This window comes from Strix aluco, chromosome 19, assembly GCF_031877795.1.
Source record: "Strix aluco isolate bStrAlu1 chromosome 19, bStrAlu1.hap1, whole genome shotgun sequence".
In the NCBI taxonomy this organism is placed as follows: domain Eukaryota; kingdom Metazoa; phylum Chordata; class Aves; order Strigiformes; family Strigidae; genus Strix; species Strix aluco.
The window spans coordinates 12,262,131-12,288,288 of record NC_133949.1 but is presented as its reverse complement, the minus strand read 5'-3'; the positions used below and the strand labels follow the sequence as shown (position 1 = coordinate 12,288,288).

At 40.4% G+C, this 26,158-nt stretch overlaps 1 protein-coding gene across 9 annotated transcripts in view; it reads right to left on the bottom strand.

Moving 5' to 3' along the window:
* Nucleotides 1-12,521: 12,521 nt before the first annotated feature.
* LOC141932255 (sedoheptulokinase-like) overlaps nt 12,522-26,158 on the bottom strand; it is a 24,296-nt gene continuing 10,659 nt past the window's right edge. For 3 of the 9 annotated variants that reach the window (XM_074845502.1, XM_074845507.1, XM_074845508.1), the window contains 15 exons: nt 21,591-21,906; nt 20,876-21,042; nt 20,415-20,567; nt 19,884-20,024; nt 19,095-19,393; nt 18,302-18,478; nt 17,914-18,078; nt 17,538-17,633; nt 16,844-16,914; nt 15,989-16,154; nt 15,251-15,317; nt 14,513-14,829; nt 13,798-13,925; nt 13,430-13,545; nt 12,522-12,868 (listed from right to left, as the gene is read on the bottom strand). In XM_074845502.1, coding sequence (XP_074701603.1) covers nt 12,702-12,868; nt 13,430-13,545; nt 13,798-13,925; nt 14,513-14,829; nt 15,251-15,317; nt 15,989-16,154; nt 16,844-16,914; nt 17,538-17,633; nt 17,914-18,078; nt 18,302-18,478; nt 19,095-19,393; nt 19,884-20,024; nt 20,415-20,567; nt 20,876-21,042; nt 21,591-21,906 — 2,546 coding nt within the window. In that variant the 3' untranslated portion in view covers nt 12,522-12,701. Of the gene's footprint in view, nt 12,869-13,429; nt 13,546-13,797; nt 13,926-14,224; nt 14,381-14,512; nt 14,830-15,250; nt 15,318-15,988; nt 16,155-16,843; nt 16,915-17,537; nt 17,634-17,913; nt 18,079-18,301; nt 18,479-19,094; nt 19,394-19,883; nt 20,025-20,414; nt 20,568-20,875; nt 21,043-21,590; nt 21,907-23,952; nt 24,147-25,073; nt 25,621-26,158 lie in introns of those variants that run through there. The other 6 variants (XM_074845509.1, XM_074845514.1, XM_074845503.1 and 3 more) reach the window with 6 other exon arrangements.

Sequence of the window (26,158 nt, the reverse complement as noted above, 5' to 3'; positions counted from 1 at the left end):
TGACACTGCGACAGCATCCGAAGAAGCTCATCTGCCAAATGAGTAAAACTATATTCAAGCTCAAAACTATCCTAAAAACGCAAAACCACCCTTCTTCAGTCATCCGGTTTGCTCAGCTGTTGGAAAGCACAGATAAGTACAGTGCCGGAGTACTGCAGCCTTACAGGGTTTGCTACATCTGAAATTAGGGAGCAGAGAGAAACTTGCTAGACAACAAACTCTTTACTTCATAGCTGCCAAAGTGGGATGACACACACACACACAATAATTATATACTGAAATATTACTAAAGCTGAGTCGCTCACAGATGACTTAATGGCAGCAGTAGAATATCTAAAACGATCACTGCTCTGCAGTTTACATACTGTTTTCAAAAGAAAATGGTTATGCACATGCATTTGGGCTGTAAATGACATCCCTTTATGTCATGTTTAGTTTGTTATATGTTATGGAACTATTCAGAAAGCGCAATGCAAAACCAAGAAAACGATCATGCTAAGTGCTCCAGAAAGCAAAAATTTTTGCTACTGCTTTGAAAAATTAGAAATGGCCTTAGAAAATCTTACACTTTCACAGTGATAATGTCAGTGAAAACATGGTGGGCGTGTTTAGATCCTTCCCTCTCTATAATAGTTTTTGATGAATGTGTACCCTTAGGGTCTGCGAGAATACAAACAGGCATGTTTCACATCAACAGCACTGGTGTTACTTCTTACAGTGCAAACTACAGGGAATGGCATTTTCAGCTTTGCTAGTTTTGAGCTCTTGAGCAATGGTTAATGCAGACTTCTGTTTTGGGACATGCCAGAAGAGTGACCACAAGTTCTTCTGCTCTTTTTAGAGAGTCTTTCTATTATCACCAGAAATAGTATGTTTAAAACTTATATGTCTTTGCAGTGAGGCCTAAGAAATGTACTTAGAGCTGCTGGTCTTCCCTTTACTTGATTAATAGATGGGAGTTTAAGGGGAACTACACAGGCCAGCAAAACAGGAATCTTTCTCCAGCTGTAGACAAGGGAAGAAAGAGTCAAATTTGGGGTTTTTTTGGTAGGAGGTAGATTGAAAATTTGGAAATAAAAACATAAAATATCTTAGGATACTAAGACCTAGAACCAGTCATTTTAATTTGAAGAATATGGCTTTTAAACATATCTTCAAGCTGCAGGTAAACTCCTCCTGTACATCAAGTAGATATCTTTAAAAACAGGACTGCTGGGTGTTACATTTGCCTCAAATTTACTGTGTGAAATACCAGGAGCACTACACTGTTTCTAGTAATGAATCAGCTTTCCACGAGCAGCATGGTGAAACAGGCCATGCCTAGGCCAGTTTGATTTGGCATTAGGGGAGACCTTTAGTTGGATGTGCTGAGCACACATGCAGCTTTGCCTGACACAACTTTGTGATGATATATTCCAAACCCTGTACCAGGAAAGGTTCTTCACATCTTGTCAAATGACTGTGCCTAAGCTAATATGCTACAATCTAGAGTCAGCTGCTTTGATGGTCTCTTACCTGCTGGTCTAACGACCTGGAATAAGGACTGAATACTGCCATTTAATCTTGCCTGGGAGAACATCAGCTTAGTTCTCAACAGAAACTGTGAGGGACTGTTTAATGGAAGTCAGTCTGCAGATGGAAATGTGAAAACAGGCAAAATTAGTTTAAATCTGGGTGAAGGTGCATTTGAGGACTCTTGCTTTAACTCTCCTATCAACCACAGTAAAAGACCACTCAAGAAATTCTTTTGCTAAGGAGAGAAAATGAGTTTGGCAGCAGGCAGTACTTTGAACTCAGAAAGTAGCTATATCTGAAAGCACCAGATCTGTGTGGTTTAGCAGAATATAGGACCTAGCAGTGTGGTCTATTTATAATGTAGTGGCAGCTATCCAAAATTAAAACTGGGACAAGCTACAGCAAGAGTCAGAGCCCTGTTTCAAGCCTGCCTATGTAGGTGTAGAAGACTGTATGAGCTGTAACAGTTCACATGCACAAGAATTACACTTCATCCTGCCTGTTCTGTGTTAACAGCTTCTTGTTCCATTATGAGGACAGCCTTGACTCACATAACCTAAGTGTGGCCTTTTCTGTGCAACTGTCAGATTTAGGAAACATGAGCCCAGACCATTTCTAGCTAATCTTCCTGAAAACAGGTAAGAATGTCATGTGCTACACATAGGTGTTGTGAGCCTGAACTGAGCTATTTTTAAGGGCAGACTTAAGGGTCAGGAAATGAGAGGCAGAACTACAGTCAGTCACATCTGTGCAAACATTTTCTTACATTTTTGATAATTAACCTGCTTAATCTTTATATTCCCAGACCTGCACCACCCTGAGATTTCTGACAAGGCTAGCATTTTTCAGAAGCCATGGAAGGTTTTCCAATAGGCTCTATCATGGCTATGCAGACCATTTTATTGAGTTTTACAGCAGTTACCAGCTGCTTCAGTTACCAAGAGATGCCATAAAGGTCAGGAACATTAATAACTAGGCATACATCTCCTCTGAAAAATTATTTGAAAACAGCATTGGATAGTCTGCACAGTACGAATAAGCAGCAGAAGCCCTATTTGGCATTCATTATTTTGTTTTTCTAGCAAGTGCTAGACTCACTATAAACTAAAATGAACAAGATGAAGGAAACCCCAGATGGGAGGGATTGAGCATTTGGAGATCTGCCATCTGACATCAGCAAGTCAGAGCTGCATTTTCTGTTCTGCTGATACATGACATGATCCCAGTCAAACTTGCATCAGAAGTTATTCGGATTTTATATTTAATTGTGTGATTTTCAGTACCCCATCAGGGAGTCACTAAGGGGAAAATCCATTAACTAAAAAGCATTTTTAACATTAACAGGTAACAGCAAGAATAATTGTAAATTACTTATTGTCAGCATTCCACTCCCCAAGCTCCTTAAAAATAATCCACAGCTTAAATATTAAAACACTGTGCATGCCAACTACCAGTAGCAGCCCAATTCCCCTGAGCATAGTGTTTAACTGATTCACAAGAGTCTCTCATGATTTTTCACTGTGGAAAAAGTGCTTTTAAATTCTCTTTGTTTCTGTGGAAAAGTATTCAGGCTTGTTGATCTGTTGTGGGAAGAATCCGCAAGATAACCCACAGAGATTACAGTTTTAAAAGAATGTGTATGCATTTAATGCTAGTAGTACAGTTTATGTTGAAAAACCACATGAAGATGTACTTCTGTAAGGTATAAGATGGGTAAGATACTATCATTTTCCCATAGTTTTCCAGCTAACTTTTAGCCTGATAGAGATAAGGAAGGAAGTAGGAGAGAATAGGAAAGTCACAACAGTATGGTCACAGTGCTACCCCAACTAGAGCTCAGAAAGGGTGCTCTGCTGTCTATCTTGGGCTTTAAGAGAGTGTAAATGCTGCAGTCATTCCACAGGTGGTGGTGCTGTAGCAAGGCAAAGATCTCCTGATCTTACTGGCTTGCTTGCTAATATTGAACTCTTGATTTTAGGAGTCAGACTTTTTGGGTACATATTCAGTCCCCAGCATTGAGAGGTTTTGTGTTCCTGATTTCCCTTCAGTCAATTATGATAAGCAGTCAGTTGTCTCCCTTGCAACAGATCTTCATGTTCCCAGAAAATACTGTATCAGAAGAGATATACATCAACCCACCTTAAATCGACAGATTGACCTTGATCCTTAGCACTTGCCTTCACAGGGCATTTTACACAAACCTTATAAGGGAAAAATAATGCCACAACTATTGCTTAATAGATCAGTGTTAATGTCTCTCATTCTCCCCTACAAAAGAACAGAAGTCTGTAATCACATAGAATTCTATCTGAATTCAGAGAGATGCACATTGCTTTTCAAAGCTTGCTTTTATGTTTTCACAATATTTCAATACAAGTATCATCCCAGATGAAAAATCTTCCTTTAATATGCATGGCAGCATTTCCCCATTTTAGAGATATATTTAGTCAGTTCTGTAACTGATTTAGGCTTTTTAAAATAATTATATTTGACTTTTCACCAAATTGTTCCTTGTCTTACAGAATCACAGAATCATCTAGGTTGGAAAAGACCTTGAAGATCATCTAGTCCAACCATTAACCTAACCCTGACTGTTCTCAACTACACCATATCCCTAAGCACTTATGTTGAAACATAATTTTCTATTTCTCACAATTTATTTAGCTGTTCTTACTCTGAGGGGTGAAAAACAAGGGATTTTGAAGATCGGCAAAAGTCTGTACCAAGTTTGGTTTTACTGTGCTAACACTTTTGGACACACACACTGTGCCATATTCCAAGTAACAAGTAATAAACATTTTCAGATTCAGAGACTGCATCTTGCAGAATTAAAGTAGCATACTCCTGGCTGCTCTTTAAGTACATAGCTCCAGCAACATTATCTCTGATACAATGCTCTCCTCATTCCTCTACTCAAAGCTAAACTTGTTCTGGGATCATATCTGTGTGCTGCTACACACGTATATGAAGAGCTTTTCACACTGCTCCAGACAACTGAATAGCACTTGCAAATATTTAAATATTATGCTCATAAACTGTGAGATAAGAGATTGTTTTGTGCAGCTGAGCAACTGAGAAGTGAATTAGCCTGTAAGTGTTTGAGTATCACCTAACAGGAGACAGCCTTGTAGAAAATCATTCCAGGAAAATACTGGGATATCACTTACCAGTTGGTACAGTCCAGACTGCAGGGACAAGTCAGCCTCTTTAGCAATATTGTTATGCACATTTACATAACGTACATGCCTAGAGATTTTATTCCCCAGCGATTCCTGCCATAAAAGAACAGTCCCATTCACAAAAAGATAGAGAAGAGGTACTGGAGTCTCCATCACAAACAGACTCCCCGCAACTGTGTCGCTATGCAGTTTATTCTTTTGCTCAGGCAAAAAACCAAAGGGAGATGAGCCTGGCACACTGAAGGAACAGCATTATTGTCAGGAGTCAAAATTACCCAATAGCCAGGCACTCTATTATTTCCTAATCCTGCAAAATACATTTTCTGGGCCCAATTCAAGCAGCTTTCTCCAGCTGCAGTGCTGATGTCCTGAGGCTCCTGCCTATCACAAGGAGTGACACTGCTCACGACACTCCTCAACCTGGCTCTGCTGTTATCTTCCTTACTATAGCTAAGCTTGAGAATGTGAACATTTATAGTCTGCATGTAATTAGCACTCAGCATAGCAGTGCCCTGGTGAACCACAGCTAGAGCTTACACAGGCTATTCTAATATATACACTAGGAGAGCAAAAGAACAGAGATGAGCCTGATCTTATGTCTCAGCTTCTATGCACTCCTCCCTTGCCAAAGAAACAAAGCTGTCTCCCTTCCTCCCTTATGATAGTCTTTCTCCACCTGATAGCGCACTCATTTCCACCTGAATCTTTCTAATTCCTGCACCTGTGGCCACTTCCTTATGCAGGGGAGGGCTCAGTCATGAATGAGTTGAAGTAACTGCAGTAAAAATCCACTTTATGTAAGTGGCATCAGTATCTGACTTTAGGTCATAGTTACCCCTTCTCTTGACAAAGTTACAGGGGACTGCATAAGCTCAAGTTAACATTCAGTGATGGGAAGAATGACTGTCACTCTTTTCTTGTGTCTTTCCCTGCATCTGTGCTACTGTTAGTGTCCACTGCCACTCCTAAGGCAAAAGTAACAGTGTGAACCTACAGAGACCTTTGCCAGTCATCACTCTATAGATGTGCGGGGCATTGGGAACTTCTTGTCCCTGTCCTGTGTGCATATGCTGTCTGCTGGCACTGTAGGTCACAGGCTATGCATGGTCAGTAGGGAAAGCTCACGTGGGTATGCAGCCTTTTGAGGATTCCATTTGAGGAAAAAATAAAACCAGTTTTAAAACCATGATATAGTCACTTTGTACTTCTGTTGGTTCTCACTTCACTCCAGAGGGTGCCATGTCTCCTGTGTGAAACAACATTTAACACTTCACTGAGGTCTTTCAAAGCACAAACTTCGCTTGTTCTGAGCCTCACAGTCCCAACTAGGTCACGGTTGTTCTCCAACTATTTCAGCATGAGTTTGTACCCTCGGTAAATCTTCAGTTGTGGTGCATAGTTTCTGGTAACGCTTAGCAGTGCAGGGGAATTAAGCAATATGAAAATGCCTCAAGGCACTGTGAAGAAAGCGTGCCCCACCTATATGCTACATTTTTTTGCTCAAGTCTGTTCTGCTACTGTTTGACTCAGGTAGTTTTTGGAAGGTGATGACCAAAACTGGGGAGGAACTTTAATGTTATAATAATTTCAGGTTGAACTAATAGTTCAGTCATTTGATTTTGAGAACACCAAGCTTCCCTTTTTAAAAGGAAAAGATTTTTATCTGTCTCATCCATCTAAATCTGGGGAATAGTTATTTCCCCTTCCCTCTCCAAAGATCCGGTTAGTCCTGTAAAAAATATGAGGGGAACAAAAATTCATGCACTATCAGATTGTAAACTATCAGGAGGTAAACTTCGCATCAACTGTAGCAGTGTAAGAGACAGTCACTAAATATAACAAAATAAAGTCCCTGCGGGCTCCTTCCACTTTTTATCAATTCCTTTATGGGAAATAAGTGAAGCAGAATCAAAGGTGAACGTCTGCCCATTGAAATAAACCCTCAGATACTCTGGCTCCCCAAAATAAGAGAGCTGAAACCTGCAGGTCCCACGTTGCTGCAGTCAGGATGGCACTGGATAGATTTGCTTATGTGGGCTGAAGTTTGAAACTTCCAGTGTTTCCAAAGGGAGTTCTCTGGGCAGACATACATCGTATGTGCCCCATAGAAAGATCATCTTCTCAGGATATGTTTTCCCTGTCTCAATTTCAACCCATTATTCTAATTAAAACAGCTTTTATTATGCAAATCATCTCCTCTCTTTGTCAATGCTTCAATTTTCTGTTATTCAGTGCTTAGCTAAGATACAGCTGTTTCCATTTGTCCTTGCAGATCAGTCTCCTGAGAAACCTCTACCTATTTCCAGCCCTAAACTCCCCTCTTCTGTATCCTTCTGGTAATGAGGGGCATTGTCTTCCTTGTGCCTCCCTCTATGCCAGTTAAACACTCTTGGCTTTCCTCCTCTGACAAACAGGAACTGAGGACACGATGATCCCTTCTCTCTACGTGGTTCATTATCCGCATTCTCCTTTGGAATAAGAGGAACTGGCTGGGCTAAACCTACTATGTCAGCTTGGAAACAAATGACTTTGACTTAGTGACATGGCTTAAAACTGCTCTTACTGGCCAAGTGAGTAGGACACTTCTTTCCAGTTCCTGTAATTGGGAGTTGCTTTCGCTGACTGTGGAGCAGTCAGCTGACATGGCAATTCCATGTGACGTGAGTTTTCATACCAACATTTGGGTGACTAAAATGTTGATTTTAAAGGCTGATTATAATGACGACTGAGAAGTACTCTTCTGGATGATGATGAAGTCTGAAAACCTCGGTGATTCTGTAAATGTTCACATCTCCTCACGTCCACTCATTGCCTGCATATTGAAACAGGATGTGTTACTAATAGTGATGTAGCTCTGCCACAGTATCACAAACACACCAGAAAGAGAGAAGTCCAATGAGGTCATTTGGTCGATTTCTCCTTCCCAGAGAAATAGGGTACTCTCTGCCATGTATTTTGAAGTGCTTTGTACAGTTTAACACCTGATGTAGGAGAAATTTGGCCTGTGTTTTCTTTGTGGAAACTATTCCAGAGTCAGAAGTAATCCCAGTCTGCATGGTGTGGGTGATGGAGAGCACTTCAGAGCTCTATAACCACAGCAAGAAGACTCAGGATGTCTGTGCTGCATCTGGCAGCATCAGTTAAGACCTCCTCCTCCCACGCCCTAGTAGAACCATGCCTAGTGCCTAATGGAGCAAGAAACACTTGTAAGAAGTATCTTTCACTGCAAAAGGATTCTCTCTAATGCACCAAAACATGCAAGCTGGTGTTAAATATCTAAGACACTGGCTGACATTGAGTTGCTCTGAACATCAGCTTATGTGGGATTTTTAATGTACGTTGATTTTTTTGAGTTTGGCAGATATACCTCAACAGTTTGTTCAAAAACACTGTATAAAATTCCTGTTGATGGGGTTCTGAAAACTTCAAGCACCAGAACCTGAGTCCACTGGCTTTATCCCTTAAGGCTGTGGGGTTGGCAAGATCTCCTGAATTTTGTAGCACAGCAGCACTTGCTGGATAAACACCTCATGGATTGTTGAGTACTGAGGACTCCAGCAAAGATGCATGACTGAGTAATGTGCTAGTGTGATACAGATGCCACAGAAAAGTGACAGCATTAGCTGGTATTTGGCACAGATAAATATGATTCTGCTAACGAATTTGATCAGAGGCAGCAAAGCAAGACAGTGGTGTCAGAGGGAGGGGGGGTCTCCTGGGGCAAGTCAGTTATGCGGTACCCCAGAGGGACTAGGCAGCATCCCTACACAGGGCATAGGGGGCCTCTTCTGGGCCCTGGTGTCTTCCGTGGACCCCACTAAAAACTACCAATGTGATGCCTGAGAAGAGATTAACATTAATGTTTAATTAGGCAGATTCCAGTGCCAGCTGTTGCAGACCACAATGAGCGCACACAAGCAACAGGCTGCGTGGCTCCAAGTTTTTCAGGTAGCATGTGTATTTTTCTCAACTCAGAAATTATTTGAGTTTGAAAGACACAACAGTTCAGTTTACATAGCTGACTAGACAGGTTGCATCTCAGGTATGGCAATGCTGTAAAATACTGAGATCATGTTTTTGGTTTTCCACATGTTCATCAGGCCATTTTCAAGTCCCAGTGAAGTGTAGCCCATCTCACCTTCGTCCAGCTCACCTCTTCTTGCTATCTCCCATCCCACACACATTTGCAGTCATTGCTAATTACAGTCGTCACCCACAGACACATCAACACCCTTCCTTTCTTTTGCTTTTGTGCCAGTGTGGTTATTGGGAGCTGTTGGATATATACAGTTGTTGAACCTGATCATCTCATATTAAGCACTTAGTGTGGACACAAATTAACGTGACTAATAACTGTGAGAGGACAGATTTTTACCACCTACAAACCTCAAGGAATAGCATGGGAATCATGTGCTGTTTCTAACCATGTTCAGTGTGAAATAATTATGCAAACTTCAAACTAAAGAATGCTCAGGACATGAATTCTGCAGGACATGAATTCTGCAAGATCATGCAAACTGTGTCTGCCAAGGGAAGCAGAACCTCCACAAAACAACCCAAGTAAAGATACTTTATTGCAAAGCCATGCTCCTTCTCAGCCAGTGGACACGTCTAGCAGTAGGAATAGAAAGATGTCTGCTGGCAAAGCTATTCCTAAAGCACAAATACTTCCTGACACGCCACCTCTCTTCCCTGGGGCTTAGTTGCAGCCCTCCACTGTGAGAGTGAGTCTTTGTGCTCTCTGTCTGTTCAGAACAAGTATGTCCCCCGTAGGTGTCCCACCCAGTCTGCCTGAACAGGGACGCACCTTCATTTCCAAAGGCAATTCTATGCACCTAGGTGGAATGAAGATGAAGGAAGCAAAGTGCAGCAAACAGAGCCCTGGCCAGCTGAGACTGAATAAATGTGTGTGGCACTGGGTTGGAGTCACTGCCGAGCTATACCTCCCCATGTGTGGGAAAGAAATTTCTGAAATTCTGAGAAGTTAGTAATAACTCACTCCAGAGAAGTGGGATAATTTTGTTTGCTTCCCAGAGAAGACTAAGAGATTTAAAAAATGCAACCAGAAGACCCACCAGCACCACCCTATCCCACAAATATAGGGCATTTACATTTTTAACCACAGCATTATACTGATGTATGTTTTCACTCTGAATTCTAGCATTTTAGTTTTTATTAAGAAGTCACCTGCAGCCTTTGTAATCTTGTTGGAGCAGAAAGGGACAGGAAGGCAGAGGTCTATATTCTGTTCAGGTTACCCAGAGCAGCTGATCAATCTTTCTGGATAGGCACCTGATGTAAATCAAGGTGGAATTTAAGCAATGGATAAGGTCTCTACCCAGGCTGATAATTATGAGCAATGGATCCCTCACAGGGAATACAGAAATTTCATGAATGCTTTCCAGCTACATCATGATCCTGGTGTGCTTTCAAGCATAAATTTGCCCTGGCACACAAAGGCATAGAGACAAGCAACTGTGTTTTTCTGGTCAACCCCTTTCTACATTTATTCTTAATAGTTTTAATTATAAATTATTTCACTGTCTCAGCCTGTCTTGCCTACTTAGCTGTGCTTGTTTTACATGTGGACTGTCTTTTGCCAGCATGGAGCATAATGAAGTCTTGTGTGGAACCTACAGAGACAGCTACCAAATGTTTAGTGATACATCTTCGTAATGGTATGAAACTGAACACACCTACTTTAAACATCTTTTGTGGTTTCCCTGCCCACCAGAGACAAAGCTTGTTGGGTTTAAATTCTGATTCTTTTCAAGCAATTCTTTCAAATCCTTTGGCAAGTTTTTCTAGTTATACAAACTCTATGAAAATAAAATTACGTTTGTCCTGAATGATAGTAACAAAACAAACAAGAACTATTAGTCCTCTAGATGGTGCTACTATTTCAAATAAAGCAGCTGGATGCTTGAAGATTTTGTTGAAATGTATTGCTCTAGTAGCCTGTGAGAAAGGAGCACTGTGAGAAATCCTGACCCCAGTAAAAGAACTGATGTCAAACAACCCAAAACTTCATCTAAGAGTGTTAGCAGTGAAGGCAGTTTGTATGTAAATATACTAATTGCTTCTCTTTAAGAATAGTGAATGTTTTAGTATCTTACTAAATGCAGAAAAATTATAGGATGTATTGATGAAAATTATCTTTCAAAGACTGGCTCAATTTTCTATGTCTTTGATTTCCAATTTTCCCCAATAATTTGCAGCTGACCCCTCCAGCATACCACTTTTCAACTTCAATGTCTCATACGAATGTTCTCTGACCACAGCCTCTGGATGCGTCACAGGCCAAGCATGACAGGCTCTCCCTGGCAAAGAAAGGCTGTGCACTCTGGCCCAATTTCACAGGAGCGCTTTAGCACAACTGTACTTCAAATGCAACCACAGAAACAGCACACGTGCTCAAACTGAAACCCGTGGTTGAAAACCTTGTTGGCTTAGGGATACCTGGATATGCACACTGTACTTGTGCATTAAAGGCTGTTAAGTCTAAGTGCTTTAGTGATACGTAACAAGGAAAGAAGGTAAAACAATTTACCTTTTCTTGCCCAACACAGCTGCACAGGTCCAGCACTGAAATATCAGGCCAGCTGTCTATAAGACAAATTTTCTTATCCTTAGTTCCTTTCTGTCCAGCCAGAGGATGCCAAAGTTCCTCCTATTCTTTCCTCTCTTTCCGGGGCTCCTATCTGTCGTTTCAGAACATCTGCCTATTTTCTCTCTCAGGTATCTTTCCTGACTCTCTTTGTAAATCCAGCCAGATAGATTTGCAGCACCAGATTTCTTTCCTCCTGTTGTTGCTGTCAAAGTCAAGAACAAAAACTTTCTGATTTCGAGATTACTATTGTTATACATTATTATACAGCTGACCTTTGAAACATATATTCTCTATAACCACTATCTCTTACTTTGTGCAAAGTTCATCTGTTATCTAAATAAATGTCAAATTTGGGATCTTGTTAAGCCTTTAGCCTCAGTAACAATAACTGTGAATTCTGGAGTTTACTCAGACAGTGCAAGAGAAACATTTATTTCATTGATTTTGACTATTCAACCTTTAAAATTTCACAGAGTATATTTGTTCTTGTGTTATGAGAAAAGAATAACAACATCTCTAGATCATTCATTATTTTGTATTCTTTCCCTGTGTCCCCATTTATTTATGTGCTTTCCAAGAAACTTTCGTCACAAGAACATACCTCTGGGCTCTTCGTGATTTTTACTGCTCTTTTATGAGTCCTTCTTCAGTTTCATAATAGTTTGGTTGGTTAGTTCTGAGGCTGCAAAGCCACAAAATCAGGGCCTGTAGCTGCTCACAAAAATACTTTTTAAAAGAGAGAGAATCCAAAAGCAGACAGAAGGTATGAAATTCACTAGGTTCAGGATGTTGAGCAATAACAATTTTTCTACAGGTGCTTTTGTTATTTTCATATTATCAACAGAATTTCCACCATCACTGGCCACTTGCACCAACCTGCAAAACTTAGTAAAGCTCCTATTAAGTAACAATGCAAGTGTCAGCTCAGATCTCAGAAATGCATGAGAGCACTTTCAAAGTGTAAAAGAAATGGATGAAGACTGGAAAAAATTATGCACTAAAAAAGGGCTAGCTACCTTACAGACAGCTCTGAAGTGTGGGAAGTTCTCAATGTATTTATTCATAAAACAAAACAAAAAAATCCCCCAACTATGGGAACTGTTTCTAACACTTCATGAGACAGCCTAAATGCAAATATCTAGCTAAGTAAATATAATCCAAGTAGTATAAACAGTTTCTTGCTGATTTATATTAAAAATAACCATGAAGACATGAGCTTAAACAACAAGTAGTTTATTTAGCATATTTAATGAATCCTTGCACAGGGTAATTTCCTAAGTCTTCTGACCTTTTTTCAAAAATCCCTGTTCTTATGAATGAAGTGCTGTAATTGCCCTGCTTGTGAGGACCAACACAGGCAACCGGAATTAACCTTCTTCTTAAAAAAAAAAATAAGATTAGACTGACTTTGGAAGTGACTCCTTCAACATCTCAGAATCTTCTGGCTCATAATAAGGTTCCAAAATAGGTTTTAGTTTGACTTCTTCTGATAGTTTTCGAGGCTCTTCTCTCCTGCTTCCATCTCTTAAAAGTGGAACCAATGTTTTCCAGTTTTTCCCTGAAACTAAAAAGGAAAGGAATGGTTAATTTTTTCTCCTCCACAGAAACAAAAGAAAATATACAAGTGGTTTAAATAGGAAGTTGATGAAAGGAGAAGAAAGAAGCAGGAAGAAAGGACTTTGTGGTTTTCTTCCCCACACTGTGCCATGAGTTTTCCATATTTCAGCTGGCAAGTACAGCAGAGATGGATCGTACTGTTAAATACTTCTGTGCTGGGTGGTGAGCTCTCAAACTATACGGTTTGGGACCTCCAAAGTAGCTTCTTGGCTATCTGGCTGCCATCATACACTGCTCCATCTCCTCAGGATTGACACATATCATCTGCCTTGTAAAAATCTACAATCAGAATGATGAATCTATGGGGCTTCTATTCCAGAGAGCAAAATTGCTATGTGAATAATGAGCCCACTTAATCCTTTACATTTTGTGCTGACTGAAAATGCTATTAACTTAGCTACTGCCATTATCATTAAGGGCATAAAACTGATTGCCCTCTAACAATTAATAAATGCTTCTATCACCAGTGTGTAGCCCATGCTAGAGTTTAGGTCCCTGGAACCCTCACCTCTGCCAGGCTTAATAGAGTAACTTGGATTTCGTTTGAGGTCCCCAGAGTACCCAGGGTCTTCATTGATTATGCCCAGATTAGTATTCCACGTGGACCAGTTCACTTCATCAACCCTGGGGAGAGAACAACAAAACCAATATCTGTTCTAAGGATCCCCAGAGAACTCCAGGATGAGTTTATATCACAAACTGCCACCTCTCAAGCCTCAGATCTGACCCAGAAAACAGATTAAACTGACTACTGTAGACAGTGTTAGTGCACTACTTTTCAGAGTACTCCAGGGGGAAAGTTCTGCTTCCCATTACCAGATACCCTAATGTTGTTTGCCTATAAAAGATTGTTCATTTGACATACAAACAGGTTACCTAAAGCACCATCTGTAATCATCTTGGCCGTCAGGTGTGACTCCCACCAAGACTTGCTTCCCAGACCGGAACGAGCGCCTCACACAGTTCAAGTAGCTGTTTTCAATATCCAAGATTGTGATGGCTCTCTATCAGATAAAAGAAAGCAGACCACTGAGAGGCTGCCGATTCAAAGTCATATAAATCCTGAATTCTGCCTTTAATTTAAAAACCCTGAGCTTTTATCATTGTTACCATCTTAGAGCAGGCATCATAACCATCTCTGAAACATCGCTCTCTGTTAATATGTCATTGAAAATGCTGAATTACTGCCCTGTGATTAGAACTATGAAGTTCCCTTTCTTACCTGAAACAAAAACTGACGTGCCTTTGAGATTCTGGTAAAGATTGGTTTTCCCCTTGCATAATCCCTGTCTTCATAGTCTGATCAGGATTTTCCATCATCAAAAGCCCAAATAATTCTGTCTAATTACAAAAGTATTTCTTTTCTTAAATTCTGAACATCTGTGGAACACTGGGAACATCTGCTCAGGCAAAACATCAAATACGCATGGAAGAGGAGCTAATATACTTCTTTTAGGAACTGTTCAGAGAATCAGAAAGAAGCAATGACCTGTTATTTAGGAACATGTCAGTTCCTAAAGATTCTCTCTGAAATTTCTTATGATTCCCCACACCCTCTGTCTTGGATAGCAGCCTCACAGAACCAATGTACCTGAAGTTTCCAGATGCTCTTGCTCTCTTGTGCAATTTTGTTCACAGTTTCCCCCATCAGTGCAATAAGCATGTTGAGCAGGAGGATGTATGTAAGGATGACATAGAGAACCAAAAGGATGACAAACACAGGCTTGAACCTGTAGTTCTCTGTGAACTCCAGGTCCCCCATCCCAATAGTGAACTTGAAAAGCTCCAAGCAGGTGTAATACAGACTATTGTAGGATGTGCGGCCTCGTTTCATATGGCAGCATCGGGCATATTCAGAGCTATTTGTGTCTTGTCCCTCATTGTCATCTTCAATTAAAGTCACCACGGCTGTTGCAAAACAGGAATCACACATGCAGGATGAAAATACAATTTGAGGTCATAATTCATTTGCAAGCAATGAAAATGAGCATAAAGGTAAGACATGTTAACTTCATGGTGCATTGTACCCAGTGAAATTGCTCTATAAAATATTCCCCATAACTGACCCCTCTCAGAAGGTGTTATCTCAGTTTTATCTATATAGAACAGGATGACTGTTTTTCCATTCAGCTTTGCAAAGCAGTTTGAGACCCAGGGATGAAAAGCTGTGTGAAATTACTCTACATAATTGTTACTCTGAAGAGATTTTTTTGTAATTAGGTTAATTTGTTAGTTTTTAGTTGGAAACAAGAAGTCTAAGCCACTTGAAAAATAAAATTTTCTAAGATTCTTTAAGATAACAAAAAGCTAACTCCAAGTATGATATTACCTGTAGAAAATCCCAGGAGGAATACTAGATAGACAAACATGAAGCGACATAAATCTCTAAGGATCATCTGTAACATGGAAACAGAACGTTTTTATATTGCTAAAACTTAATATAAACAGCAGCAAAAACTGGTAGAAAATCCTGCTTCAGCTCAAGAAGCCATTTGCTGTGAACTGGCTGTTCATGCTTTAAACTGTTGTTTATTCTGCTGAGATAATAAACTTTAATACAGAAAACATTTTTCTCTGTTATTCATGCAACAGTTTACACACATATGCAAGACATATGCACACCAAATAGTTTCATCAACCACATCAAGACAGTTGCATCTTTCTTCCCCTCTTGGGCTAGCTGTCTACATCCTACATAGATGTTTATTAGCCAGCTACTGCCTCTTAGCTAATTGCTCTGTTTGGCAACATTTAAACTATACCTAAAGAAATTTCCAGCTGGCAGAAAGCTGTGCCATTTCACACCAGACCAGTCTGCAGGCATGGCAGGCAATAATATCAAGACTGCTATAAATTGTATGGATGAGGAGCAGGAGGTTTTTCTACATAACTTAAACTGCATCGCTTCACTCAGAAAATAATGGCCAAGTATAGCAGAGTGATAGGAGATCTCCCAGTGGCATCATGGAGGTAGATACTGCAACTTCTCTCCTGGAAATGGGGCTGCTGGCAGCAGTGTCCTGATCTGAGCACTCTGCTGGCCTCATCATCCACTCACTGGACTGACCTTGGCAATCATGACAGAGTAAATGCCCATCTGCTGGAAGCCACGGGTGTAGTACAGCATGTTAGCCCAGCCCAGCGCCAAGGAGAAGACCATGGAAGCCACGTACAGTTCCTGGCCACAGAAGTACAGCACCACAGAGCTCAGGAGGAGCAAGGAGTGAACAAAGCTGAAAGACAAGCATGGTCTGAATGCAGAGTGCCAAGTTGGCCACAGCTGTTGGGAATAGAAGAGCCCTGTGAGGCACAGAGCAGAATGAGGGATTCTCTAAAACACAAAGGAGCCTTGACAGACACTTCCTCTCTTCCCTTCATTCTTTCCCTTTTCTAATCCTACAGTTCCTCTTGCAAATTCCTCAGTTTCCCCACGTACAAACTTCTGTACTCTTATCCCTGCTCTTCCTTGTGACTGGAGGGAAGAAAAGTCCTTGAAAACACTAATTTCTTTGGCACTACCTCTCTTTCCACAGACCCATGAAATTGCCCTGTTTAGCTGCACTCCAGCTGTGAAGAGAAGGGGCCCAAATTATGGAGAGAAATCCTCCTTTAGGAATGGGAGGATTTCTGCACACCCAATGCATACAATCAATTGCAAGTCCAACTTGGAGATCTATTCCTAATGCTGCTGCATGGCACAGTCACTGAACTTCCAGACACTTCATTTGCTTTACCTCCAAAGGAGATTACTGATCCAGACCCACTTGTTCAAGTGCTATGATAGCCACTGGCAAGTATTTTGTAAGGACCCAGGAAATTATAGAAAAGCATCTACCTATTACAAGTGGCTTCAGCCAAAGCTACAGATCTCACACACTCATCTGTTTCATGCTGAAATGCAATCAAAGATATTGGAGCTTACAAAAGAACCTCACTGTAGCTGTCAACTATCAGCGTCTTGAATGATGGGCGCCTCTGCACGAAATATTGTATCTGAAAAAAAAAAAAAAAAGGGAATGAAGACCAGGTTTGCATCCAAGGAGAGATTAAGTATCCCCTGTGAATGCATCAGCTAAGCACTGGTACCTGTACCAGGGAGCTAGTACCTATAAAGCATCTCACAAAAACAGCTCAAAAACAACACTGGCGCAAGATCTAGGGAGAACTCTTCCAGGAACATATCATTTCTCTTACATCTGGTGTCTCTTTTGAAGACAACCACCCATTCAGTCACTGCTTTGAGGACCTGTGATTCACTGTACATTCTCTATTAGCTGCCAAGAGGAAGCATGGGGACTTTAAGCTAAGACAGGTAATCTTTAATACAAGCCTGGCTATTTGCAATACCCCATTCTTAAGCTTTGGCCAGGCTAATTGCCAAGATGCTCACTGACTTCTAAGGACAGTCTTTTTTAATACAATAGATAAAAATGTATCTTAGCCTGTGGGGCAATTAGTAACCTGAGAACTCCTCATCAGGCCAGGGAAAATGATTTGTAACTCTTGACTAAAACATGGATTATCTTAACAGCCAATGCTAATGAATAGTAAAGGCATGCTTTATTCTCTCCTACATCTACCTAAACAGCAAAAAGGAAAAGTTTAAAATATCTTACCCCTCTGAAAAAAAAATAGAGACCTCCCAATACACTTAGAATCTCTCCAGTCACTCGAAAATATTCCCCGGTGCTGTGACCAAACGTGAAGGGAGGCTGTATAAGACAGGAAGATAGGTATGTTCAGTGGAACTGGAGATAGGAAAGACCTGGCCTTGCCAGCAGCTGAAAGCAGTTACATCTCTGGGGGAACAGGTTAAGTTTCTGAATGTGGTGCAGCAAGGGGGCAAGACTGGGAAGCAAGCAGGGTTAAAATCTCCCTCCTACCTTCGGAAAGGGGAAAATTCTGATGTTAGGAGCACACATTCAAATGGGAGGCAGATCTGGGATATCATGCACTGGGTGGTTCCCCTGATATATGGCAGGAGTAACATACCTTTTCCTTCTTCTCTACAGGTCTGTAGTAGGCAGCTATGGTGAGGATGATGATATGCATGCTATAGACAAAGAAGTTGAAGTAAAATAAGTGCTTGACAAACCGGTCCCACTTGTCTTGCAGCAGCCTGTTAAGAGGTTCCACCAGCAGCATCTCATGACGGTTCTGAGCAGAAGAAGAAAGAGGAGAATCTTGATGGGACCAATATGTACTGGGCTTTGAAAAGTATATTAATCTTCAGCAAATGTTCCCTCTAGTACCCTTAAACTCAGGAGGGGAGATTGCTGTTTTATAGAAATGAGGCAAAAGATGCACTGTGCGGAACACAGAGCTCTTCCCCAGCAGTCCCCCAGCCTGTGCATAAAATGTCAAGGAGGTGCATACTCACTGGAGTTTCACTACTGTAGGCAATAATCTCAAGCACTGAATTTTTCTCGCATGTGTCTATACAGGACAGGTCATAAAGAGATGAGTGGACAGGTCCGTAAGCCCATTCAGTGAACTTCCTAGACAAATGTCTGCACTCAGGATCTTTGATCTCTCGTCTGAGGATGTAAGCGAAAATCTAATTGCAAAAGAACAATACAACCAACATTTTAGTGCTAATGGACTTCCAGTTCCTCAGTATCTCCACAGGACAGGATGGCTAATTTCTCCCTAGTTTAACTGTGCTGAAGTCAAACCACTGGGGCACTGCAGAGTTCAAAGTCTGAAGTTAACACAATTTTCTCACTGGATGCTGGGAGATGAGAAATACAGATACCACTTACAACTTGCCGTTATGTTTCAACACTGTAAGAGAAAAGCAGAGATGTATGTTACACATCTCTGAGCACACAGTCATTTTGAATGGGGACTGACAGAAGATGAGTTATATCAGCCAGTCAAAAGTACAAGGCCTCCAGTGGTTCAGATGATAGCACAGACCCACTTTCTGTCTCCATTTGAGCTGCCTTGCATACCAGTGGTATACGAATAATGCCAGCTGGGCAGAGACACACACACACTTCATAGCCTTTAAGGACTATGCAGTTTAGCATGTTAAACTGCAGCATCAGTTCCACTTAACTTAAAGGCCCTAACACTAAATAGTGATAAAATCTGTCCTGCATAGATGTTTTGCATGTACTCTGTATAACTTGATACAGTAATGGGACAGTTAAACACATTTGCTCACCCACCCCTATCTTCCCTGTTTTGGCTGCCAGAGTTAATGGAGTCAGGCCTTTCTTGTTGGTGAGTTCTTCTAGCTTCAGGATTGGATTAATTTTGGCACCAAGGATCAATATGTTGTTGTACATCTTGGTAACAAACTTGGTATTATCCTTAGTATTATCTGCAATCTCCACCAGCGTGTGCAGGACCATATTGCCCATGGAGTCTTCAGCGGCGATGTTGGCTGCCTGGTAGGGGTTCTCAAGGAGGAATTTCACAATGCAGAGCTGGTTGGTGCAGGCAGCCAAGGACAAAGGCAGCTCCCCTGTGGGCAAGCGATGGGAAGGAGTGGTCAGAAAGCCCATTATTACACATGCATAAACAGAAAGAAGATCATGCTGTTCTCGTCTTCCACCATGAGAAGAAAAGGTGTATTTCTCTGTCTGATATAGCACCAATTCTTGTGACAGCTGTTAGAATCACATTTTCTTTGGTTTAACTGCATCACAGAAACATGGTTGCTTAAAAAAGCACCAAAAAGAGAGCTAGCAGAAGGTTACAACTCCTTTCCAAGGATACAGTGCCCAGAAAACAAAGTGATGCAGACACCAAGCTCACACTGAACACCATCAGCTACCAACTGTGTTTCTTTATAATCTCAGCCTTTGGAGTAAATAATTGGACTAAGCGGTGGAACAGCCCATCTGGTACTTCTGAGTCTCCAGTCCCACAGAAACAGGATTATTTAACAGCTTGCACTTGGGATAATGCTAAGGTAACTCAATCAATAAATCCCATACTGCGCTCACCCCTACCAAAATAAAAGCCAGGTTTCCCTTTGATTTTCCTGAAGAACTCCCCACAGGCTCTTGCATGAACATCTGCTCCATTCTGGACCAAGAGCTTCACCAGGTACATGTTCCTTCTCTCAATGGCGATGTGAAGTGCAGTCTGGCCTACAGAAACACTCATCAGACAGAAGTCTTCAACATTTAATACAGACTGAGAGCTTTCAGGCACCACAATTCATTCAGCTCCATGTAAGATGGTGGAACTGAGAGCTTTGCAGACTAAAAAGCTCTAGGATTAAACAAAAAATGATGGCACAGACAGCAAATGCAAGTCCCCTGAACTTGCTATTAAATCACTATATATCAAAAAAGGCAGAATATTGCACCTAACAAAACATTACCTGAGCACAAATGCATGATTGTTAATCACACACTGGAACTTCAGTATGCTGCATCCTCAGGCATGAGGCCTCATGCAGAAGACTGTGAGCCCTGCCTAACCCTATCTTCAGTCTTATCACCAAGAGTACTCACTGTATCAGCTGTTTCTCTTACCCTTGTAGTAGTTGTCAGTATACTCTGCATTAACAAACTCTTTCAGAGTTCCAGTTTTCCTTGCAATATCCAGCAGCAAGGGAATGGTATCATTTTTACCATCATGCAGATTCAGCATGGCTTTCAGCAAGCAGGTTTTCCCAGTTTCTGGCTCTATAACACAAGAAATTGCAGCTATGTAGAAGTGATTACAAACCTACCATCTACTCCCAGGCATGCAGGAATTAATGAGGTTCTTTAGAAAAGACAAGAAAACTCATTCAGGGTTTCAGAGAACATTTCAACTTCTCTGAATTCTCCTGTAACCTTAGAATCAATAGGTTGCCCAATCGATAGGGAAGTACTGGCTATTAGAGGATCTCCTGCAGACACTTAACACAATTATGTTTTCTTGTTTTCATCTCAGGACCACTACTGGAAGAAGAAGAGAGCAACTTAAGGTACGTGACACTAAAGGGTACCTTTGAACTCATCATCTGTGAGATGCTTCAAGGTTCTATTAAGGTAGAGTAGCAGATCATCCAGGTCCTTTGTGTTGCCCTGGGCTACAGCATCAAAGATCCTTCTGCGGTCATAAAATTTGAAAGCTTTTTCTGAGCAGCCTGTGATGGAATCTGTAGATAGGAGCCTAACAAGGGTAAATTTCAGTTTCTTAGAAGTCAGATATTTAGCAGACTTTTTATAAACTACCAGAATACTATTTTTCATTTACTTGTGTGAAGTAGTAAGCACTACAGATTAGTATAGATGGATCTCCACAGTCTACAAGAACAAAGTCTTCAAGCAACTGTCCTGATAAAATTATCTATCTGTTGCTGAAAAGTTGAGAACAAGACTTAAAAGAGGCATTGAAGTATGGCAGTCTAACTGCAGGCCTGGGAGCCAGGCAATCCCATGTTCATTCTGAGTAATGTCCATTCACTGAGCAGTCTCAAGCAAGTGAATTAAGGCCTACTGCTAATTCTGGGCAAAATATCCATGGCCTGAATTTTAAGAGATGCCAAGAGACAACAGCTATTCTCACTTTCAGATACAACACTCCTTATTTTGGCAAAGAAAACAGTGAAACTGAAAAAATGGGCACACTCATGTGGAAAGAATAAATGCTGCTCTAAGAAACACAGTCTGCAGCTGTCAAACTGTTCTTTACAACCGAATCTTACAAGACAAACTTACTTGTGAAGTTTCCCCCTCTCCAAATTGGCATGAAATTTGATGACAGAAGGTGCCATCAGGTAATCCATCTGGTAAAAGGAGTCCATGGGAGCCATGTCCTTGTCACTATCCCCCATCACAAACCGCCCACGTCTTGCAAAGATGTTGCTTTTGGGTGGCTGCACCTTGGTGCTGAGTGCACCCTGGAGGCTGTCAGGCATTTCCAGCATGGAGTCCTCCCCATCCATGTGTTCATCTGTCATTTCAGATTCTTCCATGTCAGAACTGCCAAATTTCTTCATCTTCCCAAGAATGGAAGACATGATGAGCAGGCAGTCTGTGAGGAATGACACAAACACCTCAAGTCAGCACTTTATGGGGCCATGAGTCCCCTTTTGCCTAGGACTACTCTCAAAAAACAGCAGGGAATGGATTGGTTGCTCTCGGCCCAGAAGTGAGACAGAAGGACACATATTTACTATGTCCAGAGCGGGAACAGTTTAGTAGGTCATTACCTCCACGCTGTTTGTTACTGTCCCCAGTGCCCTTACCCATTCCAGAATGGAGAAAGCAAGCCAGAGTGTCCCAGAGCTCGCCAGCCACCTCACTGCAGAGCTGACGACTACTGCTTAAAACCACTGCCTCATCCTTCTTCAATCATTGTTAAAGCCTGAACAACCTCTGCTTTTATTCTCTACTTTCTAACTGGTTTGTGCCACAATATATTTTCAGGATTATATCAGGCACGTGAAAAAAGCCTGCTTGTGCCATAACCATATGTCAGTGATGCTGAGCACTGCAGACTTCCTGCAAATAGAAAAATTCTCACTTAATGCCTTTACCAAAGTTACGGCAGTGCTAGATGAAAATTGTGGTGTGTGATTCTTGGTAGATGAGTGTCACCTCAAACATGAGACACGGAAACAGAAAGGGGTGACTGTAAGACCACACATCTGATCTTGTCTGATTTACAACCACAAAGAATTTGACACAAGTTAACAAATATACTATACTGAAAGTAGAACAGACTTTTTTTTTTTTTTGCTTTCTTATCAAACTGTTTTACTCAGACGAAAGTTGGTCTTCATATTACTGAATGTAAAATATTCTGCAACTCCAGCAGTAGAGACAGGAATGCATCATATTTGAACTGCTGCACAGCTGGCTTTTAGAGAGAGCTGATCAGCCTTAGAAACATACTCTGAAATCCTAGATTGCTTGGAAATCTTACGGCTTTGAGCATAGGAATGTTACAAAATCTTTACAAAGCCTTCAATTATTAACCAAACAACAGTGGTCAGTAACATGTCCTCTGTACATTCAGTGTGAAAACAACATCATAAACATGCTTCAAGGTTATTTGACTTCACAAAAATATTCTGAGGGGTTTTGTGCAAACCCACCTTGTATATTAAAGCTAGATTTTCAGTTCTATGGGACTAGTTAATATTTACATTAAGGTTCACTTACATTTTCCTGTGATCATGGGATAGGAAAGAAACTTTTGCCAGGCATTTTAATTTTCCATAATTTTGTACAATATACATGTAAAGAAAACATCACTTTGCAAACTTGCATATTTAGGGTTACTGGAAGCAAACCAGTGTAGTATAAACAAAATACTAATGACTGCAGTTTAACTCACTATGTCCTCTGAGCTCAGCTTTCAAGTTGTGTCCTTAGAATCACTCTAAAAGAATAACATAATATCTTATTAACTTAATTGTCCTAAGAATAAGAAATTATATATAGAAAAATATTTCAATTTGGAATATGATACTGAAAATACAGAAGAACAATTACTGCAGTGAAAAAGTTATAAAAACAGTTTTATAAAAAATGGAAGAAATAGACTGGGAATACAGCCATGTACAATTTAAACTTTTTGTCTCATTTAAATTAATGTGGATTGAGCCAAAACCATCCGAGAGATGACTGTGGAAAATGGAATCACTTATTTTCCACAGAACAGGTGAATATTAAGATCTGCAGAACAGACTCCATCCTGTCTCCCTGGCAATTTGCTCAGACCTAGCTTAGTCATTACATGTGCTTTTGTTTCTAAACCCTGTTGGTAAAACCTTTGATAATGAAGGCAAAGCCACATTTGCTCAAGAGTATGAATTTGCAAGGGAAATAACCTTCAAGATTCAGTGGAAGGATTCTTTAAAAAAAATAAATTCAATCCTACAAAATGCATAACCTACTCAAACTCTTTGAATCCTAGTGAATTGAAGTTTGATACAATAAATAAGAAAATATTTTTAATATCACACCTATCTAACCATATCACACACATATCTAACCATATCACAACTTATAAGAAATAATAAAGAGTTGACAAATAACAACCACACTATTCAAATAGACATGCAGAACTTACAAATATTGCAAAAAATCCCGTCTTCTGTAAAATAGTCCAGTCTCAGTAAACACCCTCTGATCTATAGGAATGTGGTGCCAGATATTCCTCATCAAAGGTACCTGGATTAAAAAGCCCTCAGAGTTTGCTTCTCCACTTCATTTGTCTGCAAAAGTGTTATGTGCCTGATGATTTTTAGAATTAAGGGAAGTTCACTAGAAGAACAGAGAATAGAATAACAAGCTCATTAAGAACAATTCTGGAACCAGAAGCATCAGTGGCTTCTATTCCCGGGAGTTTAGCAAAGCTCTTTACAAGAATTACAGTAAGTTCCTGTTGTTTTTCCCTCCCCTTTAATGGCATTTAGTAATGGATACTCTTCTCCAGATCTCCTCTTTGTAAATACACTCAAGCTTGCAAAAAAACCCCAAACCACTGCACAACAATTGTTTCTGTGGGTCACAGTTCCATTTCAATCTACAAAACTTTGTAAAATATGCCACAGCTTTTCTCTGAGATCAGTCATCTTTCTGGACATCTTTCTTGGGTGGCTTCTGTAAAGCCCCACCAAGTATTTTAAAGATGATTCTGAACAGAGTTTAGGGAGAATCAGTGACAGAAAGTCCTAAGGCCATTCTATCGGTCCATGTTCCTACTATGTTTCATTTAAGTAATATATATATATATATCAGTCAGCTTTTAAATATTAATGTCATTAGAAAAAAAGAAATTCTCATCTAAGCCAGGATGGATCTAACACCCTTAAAAATGGAGAACTGTTATATATATTGTTAAACATATAATTTACCATAAGATTTTTCTGTCAAAAACTAGTCTAGAGGAACAGCTTTTCCAGCAGGCTGGGCTGATAGGCTGTAGCTATTAGGCCAGAAGCAACCTCCAAACCTCTAACTCCTGAGGTTTCGAGTTAGATTATGAAATTATTCAATTAAATTCTCTGGTTTATGTTTTGCAAAAGGTAACTATCTTTCCACTCTTGCCATCTATCTATCTATACACATATAATAGAATAATATATTTTTCTATTTAATAGCAAACTAATTATACTACTTAAAATACCCTATGGCATTGTACTCAAAAGAAATAAAATGCCTATTTATTAATGCATAAGTATAGATTACCAATCAGCCTGGTCCTTAGCTGGTGCTCTTGGAGCTTTGCTGAGCAGAGCATCTCGTTCAACATTATGATCAACTCCTTCACCATTTCCAAAGCAGAGACTCGGTAAGAAAACTATAAAGATTTAGTGGAGGGTCTCCCTTAATCAGCCTCTAGCTTCTTGCTAGTCTTTTTTGCTAAATGCTCCTTCTCTCTCTTCTCCCATTCCAGGCATCAGCTCCTTTCAGTCTTACTGTGCTCTGATGTACACACTTTGGGAGCTTTCTGTTATTTTGAGTTTTGAAACCTCCTTGACCTGCATTTCTTGTGAAGATATCTCCTTCTTAGCAGCAGTACTCCATGGCTTTTTGCAACAGTTGTTGGACATATCATATTCCATCTCAGCAGGTGTAAGCTCAGCAGGAGATGTGAATGCTTATCAAAGTAGGCCCATAATAAACAAGAAGGAATTTATTCATTTTTCTTGGGCCTGCATCCAACATGCTGCATAGGCTTTGTGCAACTCCTGTGCTTGAGAGTGATTTTACCGACTAGGAGCCCTCTCCATCACTGCAAATGGAAAAACATCAGCAGCTGTGCTAGAAATCTTAAAGATGTATCCAAAGCTGGCCTGCAGGTCAGAGATAGTCTTGTCTTTGCTAATAGAACCTAAAACCAGGCCACAATTTTACCAGCTTCTAGAAACAAATACCACTTGATTTCACGGTTAACAGCATGCTGGAATAGTATTATCAGCTCTTTTCTGTTATTCCGTAAAAAAGCAGATCTGCTGATACAAAAATATATTTTATTAACATAAAATGGAAAACAACATATAACAAATACAGTCTTTTTTACAAAACCTTTAATTTAGTCTACACGTTCTCTGTAATTCCTATATATGCCAATAGTTCCCTAAACATGGCATGGAATAGATGCATGGAGGGTGGGTGGAGGGAGATGGAAATTAATCCATCTCTGTAATTAAGATCTCAGAACAGCTTTCTCATTATAAAAATTAGTCAGTCCTGATGTTGCTAATGTGCAAGATAGTAACACACGCCCATATTTCAGTCAAAATCCATGCTTCTAAGTAATGAAATAGTAT